This window comes from Petaurus breviceps, unplaced genomic scaffold (assembly GCF_028583685.1).
Source record: "Petaurus breviceps papuanus isolate PSGF00001 unplaced genomic scaffold, PetGlider_PUasm1.0 101, whole genome shotgun sequence".
In the NCBI taxonomy this organism is placed as follows: Eukaryota; Metazoa; Chordata; class Mammalia; order Diprotodontia; family Petauridae; genus Petaurus; species Petaurus breviceps.
Genome location: NW_027185575.1, coordinates 6,265,715 through 6,289,906, shown reverse-complemented (window position 1 = coordinate 6,289,906; position 24,192 = coordinate 6,265,715). Strand labels below are relative to the sequence as shown.

The 24,192-nt window shown below is 40.3% G+C and overlaps 1 protein-coding gene across 2 annotated transcripts in view; it reads left to right on the top strand.

Annotated features, from left to right (window-relative positions):
• Positions 1-24,192, top strand: part of LOC138158478 (RIMS-binding protein 2-like) — a 490,854-nt gene that overhangs the window by 403,802 nt on the left and 62,860 nt on the right. For both annotated transcript variants that reach the window (XM_069084581.1, XM_069084643.1), the window contains exons 10-13: positions 2,864-3,015; positions 6,196-6,272; positions 10,421-10,530; positions 20,589-21,401. In XM_069084581.1, coding sequence (XP_068940682.1) covers positions 2,864-3,015; positions 6,196-6,272; positions 10,421-10,530; positions 20,589-21,401 — 1,152 coding nt within the window. The remainder of the gene's footprint in view (positions 1-2,863; positions 3,016-6,195; positions 6,273-10,420; positions 10,531-20,588; positions 21,402-24,192) is intronic.

Below are 24,192 nucleotides of genomic sequence, written 5' to 3'. Positions count from 1 at the left end.
TTAGTGGGCTTGACGTTCCTGGAATTCGACCTCCCATCTCCAGCCACAGGGACTCTGTACCAGCTGTGCACCCCCCGCCGCACCCCACAACAGCCATTCCTGGAGTGCTCTCCCTCCTTTCCTTTGACTCTTATAATTCTTAGCATCCTCCAAGGTTCACCATAGGTGCCACCCCCTCCCCACAGCATTTCTTGATCCCCCTACTTCTTAATACAATCACCTTCTTCAAATTTTCTTATATGCACTTACCTGGTGATCTGTTGTATTTTCCCAGTTGAGTATAATTACCTTCATATCCTCTAGTGCCAAGCATAGTGCCTTAAACATTTTCTTAAATCTGGATTTCATCAGTATAGGGAACTTCCAGTGCAAAAACTCCCTCTCGGGGCAACTAGGTGGCCCATTGGATAGAACACCTGCTCTATCTAAAAAGTTAGTCCTCATTTTAAGAATGAGGAAACTGAGGCCAAGTCTGTCAGTCCATAAACATTTATTAAGTACTCACTATATGCCAGGTGCTGTGCTAACAGGTAAGAAAACAAAGAAAGGCAAAAAAAAAAATAGTCTCTGCTCTCAAGGAGTTCACAGTGTAACAGGGAGATAACATGCAAACAGCAATGTTCACACAAGATACAGACAGTTTAAATTGGAGATAATCCCTAGACTAGGTTAAGGGGGGGATCAGGAAAGGCTTCCCTTAGAAGACTGGGTTTTCGCTAGACTTGGACCCCTTTTATTAAGGGGATTTGTTATGTGAAGTTTGGATTCAATCAAAGGTCCCTGAGTGCAGCCCTTTGATTGAATACAACCCAAAGGGCCACACTTGAGGACCTAGAAGGCTGCATGTGGCCTCCCTGCCACAGGTTCCCCACCCTTGCTATAGAGTGTACAAAGGGGCCCAGAGAGTTTAAGCAACTTGCTCAAGGTCACACAGCCATTTAAAACCAGGTCTTCCTAATTCCAAATCCAGGCCTCTAGCTGCCATGCCACAAACCTGAAGCTCTTTCCATCCCACTGTGCTGCCTTATCTGAATGGAGAACGTGAGCTAGATCAAAATCAGTGCAAAAATTCAGACACAGGCTTTTTCATTACAAAGGAAACAAGCCCTTGGAAAAGTCATGAAAACTCTCAAGCCTCAGTTTACATATCTGTAAAAAGTGAGGGTGGGACAAGCTGTCTTGTGAGCTCCTTCTTGACCCTGTTGTATGTCTTCTCTGCATTTGTCACCATACTAGACACCATGGAGAAGGCACATTCCCTTACCTCAGAGAGCTTACATTCTCAATGGCGAGATGATATTTCAATATATAAATAAGCAAAAATAAGAGACAGTCCATGGTAAGTTTACGATTCCTACACAGCACTATTCTAGACACTGTGGAGGACATACTCCCTTCCTTTAGGGAGCTTACAATCTCATTGAGAAGAGTAGATAGAGAGATAGATGGACAGAAGACAGACAGACAGACAGAAAGAAAGATGCATAGATAGATTGATAGATAGATATAGATACACAGACAGATAGATAGATGATAGTCAGACAGACAATAGTGATAGGAAGATGATAGATAGATAGACAGACAGACAGATAGACAGATCGATCAAATAAGAGACACTCCATGATAAGTTTCAGATAAATGGGAAACTCCATGTTAGACACTTTAGATGACACACTTCCTTCCCTCAGGGAGTTTATCATTTCCCTGAGATTGTAAGGGGAGGATATGACAATATAGAAATAGATAAAAATGAGAGACACTATATGGTAAGTTCCAGAAGAGTGGCACAGACAGTATGAAGTCAGAAGAAGGAAGGATGACAGAGACTTCGAGTTACCAAGAAAGGCCTCATGGATTAGACAGTACTTGAGCTGACCCTTATATGAGTGGGAGAAAGAATACAAGTTGTCTACATCCATGGGAATTCTTTAGAAGCCATGTACATATGAGGGAAATGAATTAAAGCAATCCCCAGATTTTTTCCACCCCATTCTAACTCCCTCATACAATAGAATCACATCTCAACTGCCTTTTACCTAGGACCCAGAAAGTCACTTGGTCCCTCAGGTCCCCTCAAGGGAAGTCTCTCACCCAGGGGAATAATAACCCTTATCATAGCTTCAAGACTTAGAGCTGAAAGGGACCTCAAACTCACTGATACCTATCTCTTCATTTGGGGATGAGGAAAATTAAGTGAGGGAATGAAATAATTTACCCAAGATCACAGGAGTAGCAAACACCTGACGGATTCTAATCTAAGCCCTCTGTCTCAAGAACCAGTTAAGTCCTGTTTATCCTATACTGTGCTGCCTTCATGAGGAGGATTCCTGGGAGACTCTAGTGGGGACAAGCCTACTTTTTTATTGTGATCAATAGCCAATATTGTAAAGTGATTGAAATGCATTATCTCATTTGATCTTCACATCAACCCTGAGGGGTAGGTAGGACTATTACCCTCATTTTACAGGTGGACAAAATGCAGCTAGGGGAGTTGGTGACATTGGATCTGAACATCATGGTGGATCACCTCTGCTCAAGAAGATCCTCTTTCCCCAACTCACCTTGGGCTTCCTCAAGGTTCTCCTCACTCTTCCTCCCTCACAAATACAGCATTTGTCCCATAGAAAGCACTTGATAGTTGCTCATTGAATTAAAATTAATTTCTGAGGTAGAGAAGTTATGGCAGTCACTAAGGATGCAGCCTCCCCACTCCTCATTCAACCCAACAGAACTGGTCTGTTGTCATTAATGTCCATGTTCATATGCTTGTCTCTCTGACTTCTCTGTATGTGTGTGTATATACATGTGTGTTTCAGATTTTATTTTATTTCTCTCTATTTTTTTATTTTATTTTCATGGCCAGGTCAGGACAGTTCTTCTGGAAGTCATTCTGTGATTGCTGAATTTATTCGATCCCGACCACTCTCCAGTGACAAACCTGAACCACTGTCTGTCAAACCTACTTTTCTATCCAGGTCAAGATCTGGCAGCCCAGGATGCAGATTTGAATCAGACGTGAGTCCTGTTATCACTGTGCCAAGGGATTGCTGGATTTGCCAGTTTCGATGTTATTATACTACTACATTCAAGAAGGAGGCATCTTCCTTCCTTCTCCTTGCCTTCCTTTTCCTTCCTTTCCATTGCCTTCTCTTCCCTTACTTCTTTTTTCTTTCCTTCCCTAGTTTTTTCCTTTCCACTTCCTCTTTCCTTTCCTCCTTTCTTTCCTCTTCCTTCTTCTCCCTCCTTTTTTCCTTTGCTCCCTCAGTATTTCTTCATTCTTCCATTACCTTATTTCCCCCTTTTTTCTTTACTTTCTCCCTGTTCTTTCTCTCTCTTTCACCCTATTTCCTTCTCTCCATCCTTCCTTTTCTCCCTTTTCTTCACTCTTCCCCTGAACATCCCTTATCACCTTTTTCATTTCTCTTCCTCCTTCTTTCTTTCCTTCTTTCCTCTTCTCCTTTCCTTTCTTTTCCTTCTTCCCTTCCCCTTCCCTTTCTTTTCCTTCTCTCCCCTCCTTCCTCTCTCCTTCCTTTCCCTCTTCCCTTCCTTTAAATGATCCCTTCCTGACGTAGGCTGCCTTTCACACTACTCTACATATAGTTGTTTCCCAACACCTATGTCTTCGTCAGAAGAGCCCCTTCCAAGTAGGAATGGGTATGCAAAAGAACAGTTTTGTCTTTCAGCCTTTCCTTCTACCCTCTTGATGTCCCATGTTTGTTTTGTTTGCCTGTTAAATGTTAGTGGAAGTGGCAGGCTAACTTTTATCTATGAAGACACTTTGGAAAGTCTAGGGTTCATGTTTGGAAAGTAAGCATCCTTGAAGCCTCAGGGCATTAAGGTCATTGGAAAATGACAAGGAGGCTGGTTGGGAGGGTTTGAGATATGTCATGGGTATAAGTTCTTCAAGAGGATTTGAGGACTTTCTCTGGGAAGACCACTACTTAACCAGAAGTACCTTACAAAAACCTTGATAAGGTAGGTTCTTGGTCAGTGGCCCTACGGGTGGTAATATAAATGACCCCAGACTGAGTGCTTAAAAGTTGTTGATGCACATGCAAGAGATGAACACTCTACCCCTAGGCTTGGCCCATCCCTATAGTCCAATGGCTCCTTTGTCCTGTCATGCGCATTAAGAAACCCTGAGGGTCTTCCCCTCCTAGATGGATTTATTTTTTTGGACTAGGTAAAGAGGCTCTGCCTCATTTCTTATCTAGCCTTAATCACTGAATGGGTAAATGTAGGCTGCCTCAGTCAAACTGAAACCTGTTAAAGACCTTAGCTTAAAAGGACCAAGGTCTTCCACTGCATCTGAGGCCATCTCCAGTTGTCCTGATCTACATATCACTGCTAGACTCAGATGGCTCTGGAGGAGAAAGTGAGACTAGTGACTGCACAGCCCTCTCTCACTTAAATTCAATTCACTCGCATGTTATTGCATCACCTCCCTGATATCTTGGTCTTCTTTGAGAATGAAGGACAAATAACAACAATAAGGAACTTATGAAGTCCGTCAGCTGACTTCTTGCACAGAGAATAGCAGAAATACCCCTTTCCCCAAAGGACTTCCTAACCCCTGGCACTCAAGAGACTTCAACCCTGGTAGTCAAATAAGTCTTCCCAGACTTCCAAGCAGGGTAAAATGGCTGGTCTCAAAGTTAAATGAATGAGTATACATCCCTTGGTCCTTTTATGGCCCACAGATTTTGATTTTTTCCAGGTTGAAGCATAGGGACTTCAGATTGTAGTCTCAGTATACTATAATTCACTTGGAGAATTTTGTATTTATCATATTCCTTCTAATAATTACCCAAAGCACTCAATTTACAATTAATTACTCTGTTGTGTTCATCCCAAACCTTTCCCACTACCCATTTTGTAAAAATACTATGTAGACCTAGGAAGAACTATGGAAGTAAGTATGGATTTTGGTAGTAGATAGAGGGCTGGCCTTGCAGTCAGGAAGAATGAATTTAAACACTGCCTCTGGCACATTTATTCTGGGACATTCCCAGTGCCTTTAGGTTACTCTTTAATTATAAAGTTTGCTAATTTACAGTCTCCCCCCCCCCCATAAAATCAGGACTACAGAGGTTTTTTCTGCTTATGTATTTTAAACATTTAACTAGACTCTCAGACTTTTACCATGATGGGTGTAACATTACTGGTATTGTTATTAAAATATATAAAATTACATATTACATAGTTTCTGGACTGCTGGGATAATGTCTTCGTGCTGAATTAGGAACCAGTTAGTGGTTCATTTGAAAACTTTGGGAATCTTGGTGGAGGAAGAAAGAAGAAGAGATTGTTATGTTGGTGTTAGTTGTGATGAGGGGCATCCACCAAGTAACACCAAGTAAATACACAAATCCCAGAGAAATCTTGCAAAGTTTAATGATCCAACTATGACCACTTTCTCCCAACCCCTCCAAAACCCTAAAGTCAGTAACTACAATGTAAATGGAAAGAACAATGACACACCAGAAAAATGAAAAATAAATGTAATGAAATTATAAAGATCTAGCAGGACTTGAATGAAGAGATATGAGAAGATACCTCCAACCTACTCCTTGGTGGAAGTGGGAAGTATACAGGTATTATATATTGCACATATTTTTGAACTTCTACAATGTATTGACCAATTTATTTCCCCCCTTTCTTAGACAAACAAATAAACTGCATATTTCATATGGGATGACTCTCAGGGACGGGGAGGGGGAAGGATACATGAGATACTATGGTGATATAAGAAACATAAAACATCAATAAAAAATCCATAAAAGAAAAATGTCTCAAAATATAGTAGTGCCTTTCAAAGGACCTGGCAAATGTCCCATTGTCCTGTGGGAAGTCCCCAGTCTTGAGTCAGTTCTTAACTTGAGAATACTGAAGGCTTTTGCTATGCTTAAATGTTCATGATTTTCAGCTATGGTATAAAAGTCTAGGCTTTAGATATAGATTTTCAGCTATGTTATAAAAATCTAGCCTTTAGATATAGAAAGCATCTTTTGGACCCCTAAACAAACAAATTTAAGGATTATGAGAATATCAAAAGAATATGGGAAATGCCACAATTTTTAAGTCATTTTTCTGGTATAAGTGGAGAAAATGTGGAGTCAGGTCTGGGAACTTTCATGGGTTTGTAACACTGAGCTTTCAACATAACAACCAAAGAATTCATTGTGTTTTTAATAGATGGATAATGAACGGAATTCCAATACCTCAAAGCAGAAATATTCGGGGAAGGTTCATCTGTGTGTTGCCCGCTACAGGTAAAAACCAGCAACTTTTCTCCTCACCCTTCCCTTCCCCATCATCCTTGTTTCTTCAGTCTGATAAAAAGAACAGAGTAGACTTAGAACTGAAAGGGGACTTAGTCATCTAGCCCACCATTCTCATTTTATACTTGGGATAATTGACAAAGTCTAGGAAAGTTAAGCAGTATTTATCCACCGTCACACAATTAGAGTGCAAACACAGATCCTCACATCCCAGATCCTGACCTCTCCAATTTTTCTGAAACATTACCCTAACTCAAGTTATCCATGGGAAGCCTGGCATATAGTAAATGCTTAATAAATGCTTGTTGACTGATGAGTAAGTTAAGGGGGGTCGATTAGGTGATTTCTAAAGCTTCCTTCCAAAACGACATTCCATGATTCCACAAAGACTGTGTGGCTGGGTTATGTGACCTACTTGCCAAGTCTTCATTATTTGGAGCTTGAACAGCAGGGGAGGGACCAACAAAAAGCTCAGGGAGACTTCTTGCCTCCTTTTCGAGAGGAGATGGGACCTGACCCTACCATAGCCTTCCAGGAGGGTACCAATAACTCACACATTTCTGCAGCCCAACTGTGGGGTGATGCTCTGGATATTTCAAGGGTTATAGGCCGGTGCTGAGTTGATACATGGAGAGAACGTCATTACAAAGCTTTGTTTCCTCCAGCACATACTGGGCCAGCTAAACCTGTCCCATTTCCCACTAATGGGCCTGACACAGCAGAGCAGGAACACAAAACATGGAAACTCAGGGAAACACATAACCCCCTGCCAGGCTTGAATTAACTTCACTTCCCCCAGAGAAAGAAGATACCATTTTAGGAGCAGGTGCTAAAGCCTTCTACAGCTTGCCAGTCGCTTCCCCGGCCAGCAGGAAACCAAGCAAAAATAAAATACAATTACCCCATTAATTTTTTTATTAAACTTTAATTACTAAGTCACTGTGGATAACCAAACACAATTCTCAGGAGCTGTCTCCCATTTAAGGTTGCTTCACTGTTGTCAATATTTCATCAGTAAGGTTTTTATGATTGTTTCCTCGCCTCCTCACCCCAAACACATGTAGAAAAACAAATGTGGATGGCACAGGAAATGCACCCCACAGGGTTGGACTGGGGAAGAGATTGTGCACATCTGCTTAAACTCAAAAAGCTCAGCAAGGTGCTACCTGGAAAAATGGTTTAACTTAGAAAGGGAACACCAACAATTAAGCAGGAGATTTTTGAAAAGTCTGATGGGAAAGAGCATGATACTGTGAAAAGACACTGACTCAAGTCACAGAACTTGGGTTTGAATCCCACCTTGTATGCAACCCTCATGACCTTGGGCAAACCGTTCAATCTTGCTGGGCCTCAGTTTCCTTATCTGTAAAATCAATCAGCAAGTATTTAAGTGCCTACTTTGTGCCAGGTTAGGTTCTAGAAAGATAAGGATGAAGGGGTGGGGGAGGGAAAATATATGTGTGTATGTACATATGAGCATATACACATGTGTATAATGTATATATATGCATATATATAAATATACACACACATATCTACATACACACATATATCACCTACTAGACACCAGGTGCTAAAGTGCTTTACAAATATTATCTCATTTGATTCAGACAAAAAGACAAAAAAGAAATAGTCTCTGCCCACAAGTAGCTTATATTCTTTTGGGATAGACATGTCTGTGTTGACAATATGTCTATATGAAACCAATATATAAATACAAGCTATATCTGGATGCCCAAAGAATCAAATAAGGAATCTTCTGAGGTGGGCATATTGTTCAAACCCCCATTAGAGGTTTTCCTTTGGTCTGGGGCCAGTGACCATATTTACCATAATTATAACTTCAAATAGTATGGATTTGAATACATGCAACCATTGCATGGAATACAGTTTTTGCACTAATCAGGACCTGGCTGTACATAGAGAGGAAATCCCTAGAACCTGGGAGGAATCAAGGAAGGCCTTATGTAGAAGGTGTTGGAATTAGTATAGTTGACTTCAAAGGTCCCTTCTGGTTCTAGGTCTGTGGTTCTATGAGCTGACCCTTGTTTCCAAATCAGCTGCTGGGAATGGATGTTTTGGTCCAGCTCAGATTTCTTTCCCCTTTTCTGACTCTCTTTCCAGAGGGTGGTCACGTTTCATTGGTGGGATCTGGTATGTGCATAGCCCCATAGGACTTAGAGACTGCTTCCTCCATGCCCTATGTCTATCAGGCTTCTTCTCTGGCAACAGTACTCCCACTCTCCCCCCACCCCATATGACTGATTTCTGTATTTAACCTTGAGGAGAACACAGGTTTCAACTGCTGACTCTAGAACAGGGGGTGGGGAACCTGTGGTCTCAAGGCCACATGTGGCCCTCTAGGTCCTCAAGTGCAGCCCTTGTGCTGAATTCTAAGTGTACAAACCCAAAAGCAAGATAGTTGTTGATCTCAAGAAGCTTACAATCTAATAAGGGGAATCAAAAGATTTAAGGGAGTGATGGTGGCCAGGGAAGAGTATTTTTTTTTTGAAAGTCAGAGAGATGGGGAATGGAACCAGCCATAGAAGCATTTATTAAGCACCTTTTATATGCAAAACACTGTGTTGAGTTGCGAACAAGTTGTTGTTTGTCCTTAATGCTTGAAGAAGACCCAAATGACATCACAATATTGAGGTCAGTGTATACTGTGTCCACCCATGGCTTATCATATCAATACAAGCTCAGAAGGGTCTACCACAGGTTGGGCACAAATAGTCCATATAACCATTTGGGAGGGAGATGTCTCTAAATCTGAGCATCTCAAATCCATACCCTCAAGGAGATTGTGTTCTAGTCCTAAAAGATACAACATGAACACAAATACAAAAATACATTATGATTTGAAGCAGGTCTGAATGTTAACAATTCAAGGGGAATCAGGGAAGGACTCACAGAGGAGCTGGTACCCGAACTAAGGCTTGAAAGATTGCAGGAATGCAAGAAAGCCTGTATGAAGGCACAGAAAAGTGAACTGGCACAAACAGGCCAGGGGATTTCAATATTATACATCCATTATCAGATACAAAGAGTTCAAGACTCAATTAAAAGAACTGGTTTTTCAGAGAGCACAGAGTCGGGGAAGCTAGCTAACATACTTGGCCACACAGCCGGGAATGAAAAAGCCCTTGATAGGCAAAAGCATTGGATGAAGTTCAGTAAGATGAAATGCAATAGGAATAAATATAAAGTCTTGGGTTCAAAAAATCAACTTCCCAGGTTAATATGGTGGGGGGGGGGCACATGGGATTAGACGGAATTTTATCTGAAAAAGATCTAAGGATTTTAGGGGATGGCAGTTTCAATGTGAGTCAAAAGTGAGATGTGGAAAACTAAAGATAATGTGATCTTAGGTTGTATTAGGAGCAGAAGAATGTCCAAGAATTAGGAGATGATGTTTCCCTCTTTTTCTGCCCCAGCCCAAGCACATGTTGAGCATTGTACTCATATTTGGATGAACATTGATAAACCGAAGGAAGAAGAGGAAGGCAGTCAAGATTCTGAGGACACTTTAAGTTATACCATATGAGGAAAGAATTGAGAGAGTTAATCCTAGAGAAGAGGAGTGTTATGCAGGACCTAAGAATCGTATTCAAATATCTGATGGGACACTATATTGAAGAAAGATTAAAGAGCTTATCCTACTTGGTCCCATGAGGTTAAGATCAGTAGGTGGAAGTTTTTCATAAGGTGACAAATTTTGACTTGATATGAAGAGAGATTTACTAACAATTAGAGCTATCTAAAAGGAAAAAGGGCTGCCTTGAGATCAAATGATCATTCAATTAAAAAATATTTATTAAGTATCTTCTATGTGCCAGGTACATAATCCCTGGGGATACAAAGAGGCAAGAGACAGTCCCTTCCCTTGAAGAACTTGGTTTACTTCAGAGAAACAACATGTAAAAAAATGTACATAAATTGGAAACTGGCTTAGAGGGAAGGTACTAAAATTAGGAAGGACATAATGAGGTTCCTTTCCACTTAAAAATCCCACGATTCAGCGACATCTGGGCGTGATTCATTGATCTGAGTGAAAATAAGAAGTGACCCTAAGATGGAGACATTTGGATCAAATTCCGATTCCCCGGCTGATTTGTTCTAAATTTGCTTTATTTTAGTTATAACCCCTTTGATGGACCAAATGAAAACCCGGAAGCCGAACTCCCCCTCACAGCAGGAAAATACCTCTATGTATACGGTGACATGGATGAAGATGGATTCTATGAAGGTTGTTCAATTCTTTACTTCTATTTTACTGTATTTCAATTAATAAGTAGTTATTGCCTCTCCCTACGACCCGAGTCCATTTTAAACACGAGTAAAAATCAAAACCAAAACGTCCTAACAAATAGGCATAATCAAGAATAACAATAACAAGAAGTCCTACGTTGGCATTTTTTTTTTTAAGCAATCGGGGTTAAGTAACTTGCTCAAGGTTACACGGCCAGTTAATTTCTGGGTGTGGTGCTAAGTATCTGAGCCCAGATTCAATCCCCAGGTCATCCCAACACTGGGGCCAGTGCTCTTACTTGCTGTGCTATCTGGCCACCCCCTACGTTGGCATTCTTCAAAAATATATGTCTCATTCTTCACCTTAAAACCACCTCCTCTCCTTCAGAAAGTGGATAGAATGCCTCATTATAAGTTCTCTGAAATTGTGCTTTGTCATCACATTGATCAGTCAAGGTTTTCAAAGTTGTTTTACAATGTTGTTATTATAGAAATTGTTCTGGTTCTGCTCATTTCACTTTCCATCAGTTCTTCATAGGTTTCTCTGATATGAAGATATTTAACCAAACATAATTTCTCAGGGGCAACAGGAACTACTCCCTACCATTCCAGTCTTTTTATATCTTGTTCACCCTACCCTGTACTCTGAGATCCAATGACAGTGACTTCCTTGCTTTTTCCCACACAAGACACTTCATCTCCTGGCCCTGGGTCTTTTGACTGACTGTCCCCCATGCCTGGAATCCTTTCCCTTCCCATTTCTGCCTCTTGTCTTCCTCGGATCCCTTGAAATGTCTCTACTTCTACAAGAAGCGTTTTCTTCTCCCCCTTAATTCCCACACCACACAACTCCTAAATTTTAAGAAAGCCGATTGAGAAGGTTCAGGAGGCTTTTAGTCAGTCAAGAAGCATTTATTATGCCCCTTTTATGGACCAGGCATTGTGCTAAGTGATGGAGATATAGAGAAAGGCAAAAGACAGTCCCTGCTCTCAACAAGTCTAGTAGGGGAAATAACATACAAACAACTACATGCAATTAAATATACAGGATAAATTGGAGATAATCAACAGGGGGAAAGTACTAACATTGAGGAGACCTAAGAAAAGCTTATTACAGAAAATGGAATTTTAGCTGAGATTTGAAGACAGCAACAAGGAAGGAGAGAATTCCCAGCACCAGGGACAGCCAGTGAAAGGGCTCTGTGCCTTAGAAGATGGAGTGTCTTTGGCACTGTATCACAGAGTATATGGGGAGGATTACAGTACATGAAGACCAGAAAGATCAGAAGGGGGTCAGGTTATATGAAGGACTTTAAATGCCAAACAGAAGATTTAATATTTGATCATAGAGGTAATAGGGAGTCAATAGAGTTTGTTGCCTATGGGGTGACATGGTAATACCTGCAAACAGTGGTTAAGTGACTTGTTCAGAGTCACACATAGTAATGTCTGAGGCAAGATTTGAACTCAGGCCCAATGCTCTATCCACTGTACCACCTGGCCATCCTGCAATAACTCCATGGCTCACTAGGGGTCAGTAATCACAGTATGGAAACCACAGGTTTGAGACCAACAGAATTAGCCTATCAGGGTTTCTTCAGCCAGTTCTTTCATTACCTACAGAGAGCTGATTTTTCTCCCATGCCAGGTCAGAACATACATCTGTGTGACATGTCCCAGATTCAAAGAAGAATATACTTCTAAGTCTGTCATTTAGTTGTTGCATAGAAACAGTAGAACTATGAAAAGGGCCAAGAGTCTGGTGGGGAGGAGGAATTGATGATGTTTTCTATTTATACCATTTCCAATCACCATCATACTGATCACATCTGTGCGCAGAATAAGAAAGTTGGAATTTTCCAACCAAAAAAAGTGGATGGCCTCATTTGGGGCATCACATTCAATTGTGGGTACAGCATTTTAGAAAGGACAATAATAAGTTGGACAATATCTATAGGAGGACCACTTAGAATGTCAAGCTCATATCATATGGATTCAGTGATAGGATATTTTGACTGGATAAGAGAAGCATTGAGGGGAAAAAAGGAACATTAAAGATATAACAAATGATTTGAGGGGACACGATATGATAAAGGGATTAGATTTGCTTTGCTTAACTCCAGAAGACAAAACTACAAGTAATGGGTACAAATTACAAGGAAGTAAAATTTAGATCCATTTGAGGAGAAACTTCCTAACAATTACAATTTAACAACAGTAAACTTAGTTGCCCTGGAAAGTAGTGAATCCCCCCTCATTGGAGGTTTTCAGGCAAAGTTTGGATGTCCACTTTTCTTCAGTCTTATAAATAGGATTTTTGCTCAGGAATGGGTTGAATTAGAATATTATTGTATGATGATTGTATAATGGTGAATAGGATGCTTTCAGAAAAACCTAGAAAGACTTACATGAACTGATGCAAAGCGAAGTGAACAGAACCAGGAAAAGAGTGTACATAGTAATAGCAATATTGTATAATGATCAACTGTGAATGACTTTGCTATTCTCAGTAACACACTGATCCAAGACAATTCCAAAAGACTTATGATGAAAAATGCTATCCACCTCCAGAGAAATACCTGATGGAATCTAAACACAAAAAGAAGGCTTAAAAAAAACAACTCTATTTTTCTTTTTGGGGGGGGGTTGTGTTTTCTTTCACATTATGACTAATGTGGAAATATGTTTTACTTGAATACATATGTATAACTATATCAAATTGCTTGTCTTTTCAGTGAGGAGGGAGAGAAAGAATTTGGAGTTTTCAAAGTTAAAAAAATGAATTTAAAAATTAATTTTACATATAACTGGGGGAAAATAAAATATTTTTAAAAGATACACAAAAAAGGGAATGGGTTGGATGTGAAATACTATGAAGTCCTGGTAAACTTTGACCCATAATGTGATTCTGTAGTTCTTTGAAATGGTTTATGCATTTGTCACATTTTCTGCTCTAGAAATAGGAGAGAAGAAAGTAAATTTAGTAGCAGTAGCTAGATGGATTAGCAGTCAGAGAGTTTGGTTAATTGATTCCCTAAACTATTCAATTAAAACCTAAGAAACCAATTATCTCTTCCAGTTTGTCTTTGCTAATAGAAATGCTGGGATACAACACACAGTCCCTTTGATTTGAAACCATACAAACAGACGCCTCTTTTCTAGCCTTACCACTCTTCCTTGGTGCAGCCTTGGCTGAAACACCCTAGAAGGTTTTGAGTACACTCTCAAGTCATCTCTGTTGGCCCTTGTGCATGGTAATTCTGAAGGCTTGCTGATTCACTTCCTGAGAGCCTGTTCACTTTTTAGTGCAGTGTTTCTGTTTCGATCTTCAAAATAATTCCAAGGCAGCTGGTAGCAAAGAGTGAGTCCTTGGCATAAATTACCATTCTGGTATTGATTCACACAGGAACATGGGATCCATGCCCAAGGACAACTGCCAATGAGCACCACTTTGGTTGCATGGGAAGCCTCCTTAGTCACTGTTGAAGCCTAAACACATGGGTGCCCAATGGCATCCCCATTACTGTTAAGAATGGTAAGTGATAGCAATATCTGTGTGGTCTTCTCTAAGCCATCAGGACCAAGGACAGGGATGGCTTTGAAATGACCCAACCCTAAGCCCATGGAACTAATTATAAGTAGGTTGGGAATATTTTAATCACATCTAGAGCCTGCTGGGAACCTACCTTTGGCTCAAATGGTAGTCTGTCACCTACCATATCCCATGTTTCCTGCCTCCCAAATATCTAGCCAGCCTATATCTCTGGTGCATCAATGAAGAAGACATTGGGAGACAGAGTCTGGATCTGTCCTTCTGTAGCAGCAAGCACCCCAAGCGCGTCCTCAGGGTTTGCTGCCCATACAGGTTCTTGGATCTGCTTTGATAAAGGAAAGCAACTCAAAATGGGTTAACAAGCTTACTTTAATCAGTCAGACATATATCGTTTACCTTGTTCAGGGGAAAAAGGTCAGCAACCCGAACTTCAAAGTATACAGGCAGAATTATCAAGACAGAAACAGATCAAATAGACAGCTTTCCGAATTGTCCAACCATTACATCCATACCAAATCAACATCTGGATTTTTCAAAGCCAGGGGGGGGCCTGGACAACGGCTTCCCAGAATACAGATCAAATCACAGAACACTTCTCAAAGTGAGCCCCCAAAACAAAGCCTCACATCAGGGCTTATATAGCCTTCTCCTGGCTCAGAGAATGTAACAACCTTATTGACCCACTGGCCAATCAAAAAGTATCTACTGAAAAACAAGCCTCCCACCTCAGGCTTCAGGTGCACTTTAACCTAGGGGCAGGGAAGATCTTCCAAATTTGCATTCCCATTACACCTTCCTCCATACCTATGACCTTACAAGTCTGAGTTGAGGCGTTGCCTGAAGGATGCTGTGCCTTCCTGTTGCTTTTCCATTCACTCTCACTGTGACTTTGGGGCAAGGCATTTCCCTCTAGTTGATTTAGTTTCCTCATCTTTAAGAACTATCTCAAATCCCACCTTCCTCAGAAGGTGTTTTCCCAGTCCCACCAGTTGCTGCTGCTTTCTCCTCTGAAATTACCTTCTATCTACTCCATATACAATGTCTAGCTGGGCAGCTTGATGGGACAGATGATGGAGTGCTGGACCTGGAATCAGGAAGACTTGAGTTAAAATCCTGCCTCACTTAGCTTTACAACTCTGAGAAAGTCACTTTTTCTCCCTCAGTTTTCTCATCTGTAAAATGGGATAATAATAGCACCTATCTATAAGGTTTTTGTGATGATCCAATGTGATAACATATAAAATGCTTTGCAAATCCTAAAGTGTTATATAGATACTAGCTTGTTGTTTCTGTATGCCTACTCATTTGCATGTTGTCTCCCCCATTACAATGTGAGGTTCTTGAGACCAGGGACCATATTTTCGCCTTTCTTTATATCACCAGATCTTAGCACAGTGCCGCATACGTATTAAGTAGTTAATAAGTGATTGTTGACTGACCAAGTCCTAAATTGGACTAAATTTTCTTAAAGCTCTACTGCTGGTGAGTCTGTTTCCAAAAACATTTTGGCAAAACTGTGCAGAATTACTTTTCAAGGTGTTTGGATAATAATATCTAGGTTTCTATAGTGCTTTAAGGTTTACATCTCATTTGCTGATTATCTCATTTGGTTCTCACAGTAATGATGATGATGATGATGATGGTGATGATGGTGGTGGTGGTGGTGGTGATGATGATGATAGCTAACATTGATATAATGATTTGTGGTTTGCAAAGCATTTTACAAATACCATCTCATTTGATCTTCACAGCAACACTAGGAGGTAGGTATTACTGTTATCCGCATTCTATGGATTGGGAAACTGAGGCAGAGAGAGGTTTAGTGACCTGACACACATCCAGTAAGTCTCGGGGGAAGGATTTGAACTTAGAACTTCTTGACTCTGAGTTCAGTACTCTCTCTATCCAGTACCTGGTTCCCTCTAGAGGTGATCAATAGAGAAAAGTTAGAGACAGGCAGATCTCAACCAACAGCAAAGATTAGAAGCTATATGAAAACGGAATGGACTGTCTCAGGAGGTTCTCTATCACTTCAAGTCTTTAAGCAAAAGGTGAATGAAATGTTGTTAACCATGTCATGGAAGGGGTTCTTATTCAGGGAGCAAGCAGTTGGCCTCATTGACCTTGTGACTCCAAGATTCTATGATGCTGTGATTCTCTTTCTGAGGACTCTGATTTTGACTACACCGCCAAGGTTTCTTTCCTGTGCATCTAGAAGTAAGATTGGTACATAAAAAGGGGGAAACAGGGGGCCATCACCCCTCCCTTCTTCTGAATATTTCTAGTAGTTCCTAGAATTAATGTTGCCTCCTGGACTTGCTCAGCTTTTCTTTCTTTGGGACCTGTCACCTACTTGCACTTGATGGAAATAGCTGGAGCAACACTATTATTCAGAATTTTACCAATGCCAGGGTGTCATTTTGCTTCCAAACATCTTTAATGATAGCAAAACCCTTTCATGTCTAGGAGGAATCCCTGCTTCCCTTCCAGAAGGACCAAGAGTTGAGAACTGAATTACTTTTTTAGTAGGATGAATGATGTCATCTTTGCACAGTGAGAAGAAAGGCAAGGGGTCATATCTGATAGAGAGACAGAGAGATATGGGTTCAAATCCTGTCTCTGACACATAGTAGCTGTGTAACGTTGGACAAGTCATACAACTTCGTAGTGTGCTGAGCAATTTTGAAAGATTGTACATTGTAGAGAAAGGATGCCAACATGCAATGATAAAGGCATTTTTCTCATATGGGAGATTTTCTTCATCTAGAAGTTCCCTAGGGTAAAGAAATCAGATGTCTAGTTCCTATCCCCCCAATAGGAGCTCAGGATTATAATACTATAGGTCATAGGACCAAAGATTTAAAGTCATAAGGGACCTCAAAAGCCATGTAGCTGAACCCTCCATTATTTACAGATGAGAACACTGAAGTTTATATATGTCCCAAGGTCACATAGCTAGCAAATGAATAGAAGCAGGAAATATCTTGGATGTAGAAAATTACATCCTGTTGACATCATTTTTTTCACTGAATTTTTCCATGGAGGATTTGGTTGAAATTTTCTGTGCTCCCACCAGATATTTTTATTGGATGTTGACAAAGTTCTGAACTGATGTCACAGAATGGCATTGAGGTGGCCCACAGGCTATGCTAGCAAAGCACCAGCTCTGGTATTTGTATCCAAGAATGACAGACAGGGTCCATAGATCTAAGACCTCAGAGGCCACATAGTTCAAATTCTTCCCTTAACAGGCAACTAGGTGGTTAAATGGATAGAGTGCCAGACCTGGAGTCAGGAAGACTCATCTTCTTGAATTCAAATCTAGCCTCAGATTCTTATTAACTGTGTGACCTTGGATAAGTCACTTAACCTTGCTTGCCTCAGTTTCCATTTGTAAAATGAGCTGGAGAAGGAAATGGTAAACCACTCCAGAATCTTTGTCAAGAAAACTCCAAATGGGGTCAACAAGAGTTGGACACAACTGAACAGCAAAACTCTAGGTCACTCTCTGTGAGACTCTAAGTGGAAAAGAAAGTGCTAAACTGCATTGGAAGAAAGTGTTTCCTCACCTGGGAGTTCCCTATGCCAGTGAAACCGCAGAATTAGTCCCTATGTCTATAATAATAATACATAACATCTACATAGCCCATTAAGATATGCAGAACACTTCACATATACACAATCCCTCTGTGAAGTAGGTGCTCTTATTAGCCGCCATTTTACAGAGCAGGAAAGCTGAGGTGTTTAGGCTAGTGGCAGTAAGAGTCAAGGGTGAGACTTGAATTCTGCTGCTCAAGCTCTGGACCCAGCAATCTTTCCACTGTACTGTCATACAAGGACCACTCCTAGCTAGGGACCGAGAGGCTCATTGCTGGGTTGGCTGAAGGGTGAAGGATTTTTCCATCCTTTGGAAACTCCTGAATACCATCTGCAAAGTCAGAGAGGTCTGCAATCTTCATTGGTGGAAAGAAAACCTGCAGAGATCCATAAAGAATTGATGTATCGATTAAGAGGATTAAAAGGCAGCCTTTGTATGCTTGTTTTTACCATGGGAAAAAATCAGTGTGTGTTTCAGCTTTTAATTGCATTTTACATTACTGCTCAACAAAGCTATAACAAGCACTTTGAGCACCCAGCATGAACTTCCCAGAAACGTCCCTGGAGCGAACAGAATGAAACATAGCTTCCAACCAACTTTAAAAGAAAAATTCCTTTGAAAAAGGAGGGATACAGTCTTCTTGCTAACTAGTTGCTAAGCTTAGTTTTGTTTCTAGATGGAGCATCAATTTACATGGAAGTGACCTTAAATGTCATTCAGTTCAACCATCTCTTTTCACAGATGAGGGAACTGTGGTTCAGTGGAGGTGACATGATTTAGGATCACCTACCTAGAAATAGAGACCCTCTAGTACAGCTCACATGTTTGACAAATGAGAGGACTAGAAAGTTAATAACTTGTCCCAGATCACATGGGTAGTCAGTGAGGATGATGAAGATGATGGAGATGAAGAAAAATGAATTTCACCTGAGCTTTCAAACTTCAATGTCCTTGGGCAGGGTCTAGTTAGAGCCCTTCTGTCAAGTGGACAGGTCAACAAACATGTATTGAGTTATTATTTGACATGCTGAATGCTGATGATACTTAACAAATGAAAACCAGGGCGGCTAGGTGGCACAGTGAATAGAGCACCAGCCCTGGAGTCAGGAAGACCTGATTTCAAATCTGGCCTCAGAAACTTGACACACTTACTAGCCGGGTGACCTTGGGCAAGTCACTTAACCCCAATTGCCCTCCAAAAAGCCAAACAAGCAAACAAATGAACACCAAAAAATAAAATCTTGGCTCTTCAAGAAGCTTGAAGTCTAATGGGGAGAGAAAAAATCCATAAAGATGTATAAACAAGATGTACATATAATTTCCAATTTATCATATATGTGTGTCCAGTATACATATATATATACATACATATACACATACATATACAGTATGTCCAGTATATGTGGTAAACTGGAAATAACCTAAAGAGGGATATATACAGTATATATTATATATAAAGTATATATGCATAATACACAGTATATATGCATATATGATAAATTAGAAATAATCAAGAGTATATATAGTGTATATACACATATACAATATACACAAAGTATATAAGTACATCCAATAACTTGTAAATAATCAACAATGCAGACACAGTATGTATATAGTACATATATGCATGTATATATGATAAATTGGAAATAATCAACAGAGGGATATATACAGTATGAACATACAATATATATGAACTGTCTATCTAGTGGATATGATAAATGGAAAGTAATCAACAGAGGGATATTTATACAGTAATATATGCATATACAGTGTATATAGTATATACACATTAAGTATATATGCAATATATAGTGTGTATGTATATGATAAATTGGAAATAACAAATGGGTGTGTATATCATATACATATGTAGTATTACATATCATATTCAGTATATATACAGTGTGTATATATACATATATGAGATAAATTGGAAATAATCAACAGCAGAATATGCACACATGCAGTATATATGCAGTATATATGATAAATTAGAAATAATCAACAGATCGGTGTATATAGCATATAAATATTGAGCATTATATATTATTATATTATATATACAGTATATATATACATACATATATTAGATAAATTGGAAATAATCAATAGAAGGATGTAAACAGCATATACTATACATAGTATATACATATACTATATACATAGTGTATATATGAGATAAATTGGAAATAATCAACAGGAATATACATACATATAATATATATGTAGTATATATGATAAATTGGAAATAATCAACAGATGGGTATATATAGCATATACATATATAGTATCATATATTATTATATTATATATACAGTATGTGTATATACATATATTAGATAAATTGGAATAATCAATAGAGGGGTGTAACAGATATACATATATAGCATATGCATATACAGTATATATAGTACATATATGAGATAAATTGGAAATAATAAATAGAAGGAAGGCACTAGCATTAAGGAAGGTTAGGAAAGGCTTTTTGTAGAAGGTGGAATTTTAGCTGGAACTTGAAGGAAGGCAAGACGCAGATAGGAGGAAGGAAAAAATTTCAAGCATGGGGAACAGACAGTAAAAATGTCAGGAATCAGAACAGGGGGTGTCTTATAGGAGAAAAAAGCAAGGAGACTGGTGTCGTTGTATGGCAGAGTAGGTGGGAGAAAGTAAGGTTTCACAAGGTTAGAAAAGCTGTCCAAATAATAATATATTATCAAACTGTGTGAACTTCCCAGGAACTCAGAGTTTGCATATCCTTTGGGGACATTTTCAGAAATAATGCCTCCCTGGTTCTCAGCCTTCCTAATGTGCTTCTGGCTGATGTAGTATAACAGCATGGCAAGGCAAGGAAAAACTCCAATTATGTCCGTTCTGTGGTAATGCTGTTCTTTATCCTCAACAGGAGAGCTACTAGATGGGCAGAGAGGACTTGTCCCTTCCAACTTTGTGGATTTTGTCCAGGACAATGAATCCCGCTTGTCCAACACACTGGGGAGTGAACAGGATCAGAATTTCATCAACCATTCTGGTGTGGGCTTGGAAGGAGAAAGCATCCTAGATCTGAATTCACCCACCCAGGGAGACTCCAGCATCATCAACAACGGGGCTGGGACGCTGGATGTGAACATTGACGAGATTGGAGAAGACATCGTGCCTTACCCTAGACGAATCACCCTTATCAAACAACTAGCCAAAAGTGTTATTGTGGGCTGGGATCCCCCGGCTGTGCCACCAGGATGGGGGACAGTAATCAGCTACAATGTCCTTGTCGACAACGAGACCCGCATGAATCTCACCCTGGGGAGCAGAACTAAAGCCCTGATTGAAAAGCTCAACATCGCAGCGTGCACGTACCGGATTTCTGTGCAGAGCATCACAAGCCGGGGGAACTCGGACGAGCTTCAGTGCACCTTGCTCGTGGGCAAGGATGTGATTGTGGCCCCTTCCCACTTACGGGTAGACCACATCACTCAGATTTCAGCGGAGCTCTCCTGGCTCCCAACCAACAGCAATTACAGCCACATTATCTTTCTTAATGAGGAGGAGTTTGACATCGTCAAGGCTGCAAGGTATAAGTATCAGTTTTTTAACTTGAAGCCCAACATGGCTTACAAAGTGAAGGTTTTGGCGAAACCCCACCAGATGCCGTGGCAGCTTCCTCTGGAGCAAAGAGAAAAGAAGGAGGCCTTTGTGGAGTTTTCTACTCTGCCAGCAGGTTGGTCCTGTTATCTCCCTTGTATTTCATTCAGTGAACTTCTTAAAAGCCTACTAGGTATAATTTATCATTTCCTCCTCCAGTTCATTTTACAAATGAGAAACTGAGGCAAACAGGGTTAAGTGACTTGACCAGGGCCACACAGCTAGGAAGTGTCTGAGGTTCATGAAGATGCTAGGCACTAGAGATACATAGATAATAAGTATGGAAGCAAAAACCATGAACACGAATTCCACACTCCATGAAACAATTCTATCTTATTTAACATTTCTCTAATATACAGAAATTTCTAGCTTAGAGGGGGAGATATCCAAATTGGAATAGCTTTTTTCTGCTCCAAAATGATTTTGAGTAACCTTCTCTAGAATCTTGAACAAAGCAAAGATCTCAATATATAAAAATACATTTGGGGCTTACCATCCAATATTGCTATATAAACAAGTCACTATCTTCTTCATCCCATTCCCTTGTGGGAAGGATGGGATATCAAGAGGGAGAATCTTTTCCGAACTGAGGGCGTAAGGCTGCCTCCTTTTCACAGGAGCAGAGGGCACTTCCCTTAGGTGGGCCCTTTAGGGGTGGAGAAGGCAATGATATAAATAAGAGAAGAGTTATTCCTTGTTAAAAGGTTGGGTACTGTCCTCTTGGCAATCAGGTGCACAGTGCACAGAGCACTGGACTTGAATCAGGAAGACTCATCATCATGAACCTCAGACACTTCCTAGCTGTGTGGCCCTGGTCAAGTCACTTAACCCTGTTTGCCTCAGTTTCTCATTTGTAAAATGAACTGGAGGAGGAAATGATAAAACAGTCCAGTATCTTTGCCCAAAAAACTCTGAGGGGGCCCACAAAGAATCGAATGTGACTGAACAATAACAACACTTTCCCCCTTAATTTATTTCTCTAAGAAAAGCCCTTTTTGTCCCTGATCTATCATTCAACTTTCTAGAACGAGCTTTTTAAAATAAAGAAATAAATGTTCTTAATACTTCTGGAGAAACTAAGAAGTTTTTAATATGCTTCTACGTTATGCTATAGTCCTTTCCCCAGTAGCTTCTCCAGGGTGGGGAACCTGCGGCCTCAAGGCCACATGTGGCATTCTAGGTCCTTGGGTGCTGCCTTTTAACTAAGTCCAAGTTTTACAGAACAAATCCTTTTATTAAGGGGATTTGTTCGGTGAAGTTTGGATTCAGTCAAAAGGCCACGCTTGAGGATCTAGAGGGCCACAAGTGGCCTCGAGGTTTTAGGTTCCCCACCTCTATTTCTATTCTGTTCGACAGAGAAAGGTAGTGTGTTATAGATGGGAGGGACCACTCTCAGTTCTGGATATAGAGAAGATGCTACATGATCGCAGATAAGAGGTATAATACGGTATGGGTAGGGGAGAATACTATCATTTAAGGGTTTGGGGACATTGAAGCAGGACACCAGATAAAAGTAATACAAGGCAGGCTGTTATGGATGGTAGACAAAACCATCAACCAGGGTTATGGGGAACATAGCCCCAGGTAATAATACAAGGATTAGGGTGTTATAGATAGGAGAAAATAGTCTTAACAAGGGGGAGATCATTCTGGATAGCCAATGGGATCACAGTTTCACTGAGGTCTTGGGTGAAGGGGGGCAGGAGGAGAGGTTTCATGAGAAAGGTGGTACCTGAGCTGAGCCTCGAAGGGAAAGGAAGCTGCAGAGAGGTGCCATATTCAGCCGTCCCCAGAACTTCTTGTCCATTTCACCCAGGGTATAGAATATGGGAAGTATGCGGGTGTTTGCTTGAGGGGTATGTGAAATAAGGCTTAAAAGGCAGGTTAGTGATAAATTGTGAGTCTCTAAATGCCAGACCAAGGAGTTGATAGTGGACCACCGAAGCTTTTTGAGCACAGAAATGGCATGATTTAGGAATATTATTTTGACAAGTGTATGAAAGTCAGAATAGAGAGGTGAAAGAGTGGAGGCAGGAAGAACAGTTAGAAGGTTTTTACTGTAGTTCCAGTGAAAGGCCATGAAGGCCTGTAATAAGGTGGCGGTTGCATGAATGGAAGGTAATGAACAGATTACCAAGATGTCATAGAGACAGTATCAAAAGGAATTAGCAATTGAGGGCCAAGAAAGAGGAAGAGAATGACCTGGGTTTTAAGTCTGGGTGATTGGGAGAGTGGTGTTGTCATCAATAAAAATGGGAAAACTGGAAGGAGAGGCAGCTTTAAGGAGGGAGAGGTAGGTAATGATGATGGTGACGATGATGATGATGATAACATTTATTTAACACTTTAAGGTTTGTAAGGGGCCTTACATATATTTACATACATTACTTCACTTGATTTTTACAATGACACTATAGGGTAAAATTTTAATTCCCTTTTTACTGATGAAGAGAATGAGATGTAAAATCTTGGGTTACATAGCTAGTAAGTGTCTCTGGCTGAACTTGAACTCAAGTCTTGCTTGCTCCAGGTTCAGCTCTCTATCCACTGCACCATCTGGCTGCCTCAAATGAATGCTATTTTGGATATGTTGGACCTCATAGTGGGACTCCAGGATGGAGTCATTTCCCAGGAAACTGAAGATGTGGGACTGGAGCATAGGAGAGAGATGAGGGTACTCCATCTATGAGAGATTAGGGTACTTTATCTAGATGGAGAGAGAGACACAGAGAGACAGAGAGAGGAGGAGAGGGAGAGAGAGAAAGAGAGAGGAGAGGAGAGAGAGATGGAGACATGGAGAGATAGATAGATAGATAGATAGATAGATAGATAGATAGATAGATAGATAGATAGATAGATAGATAGAT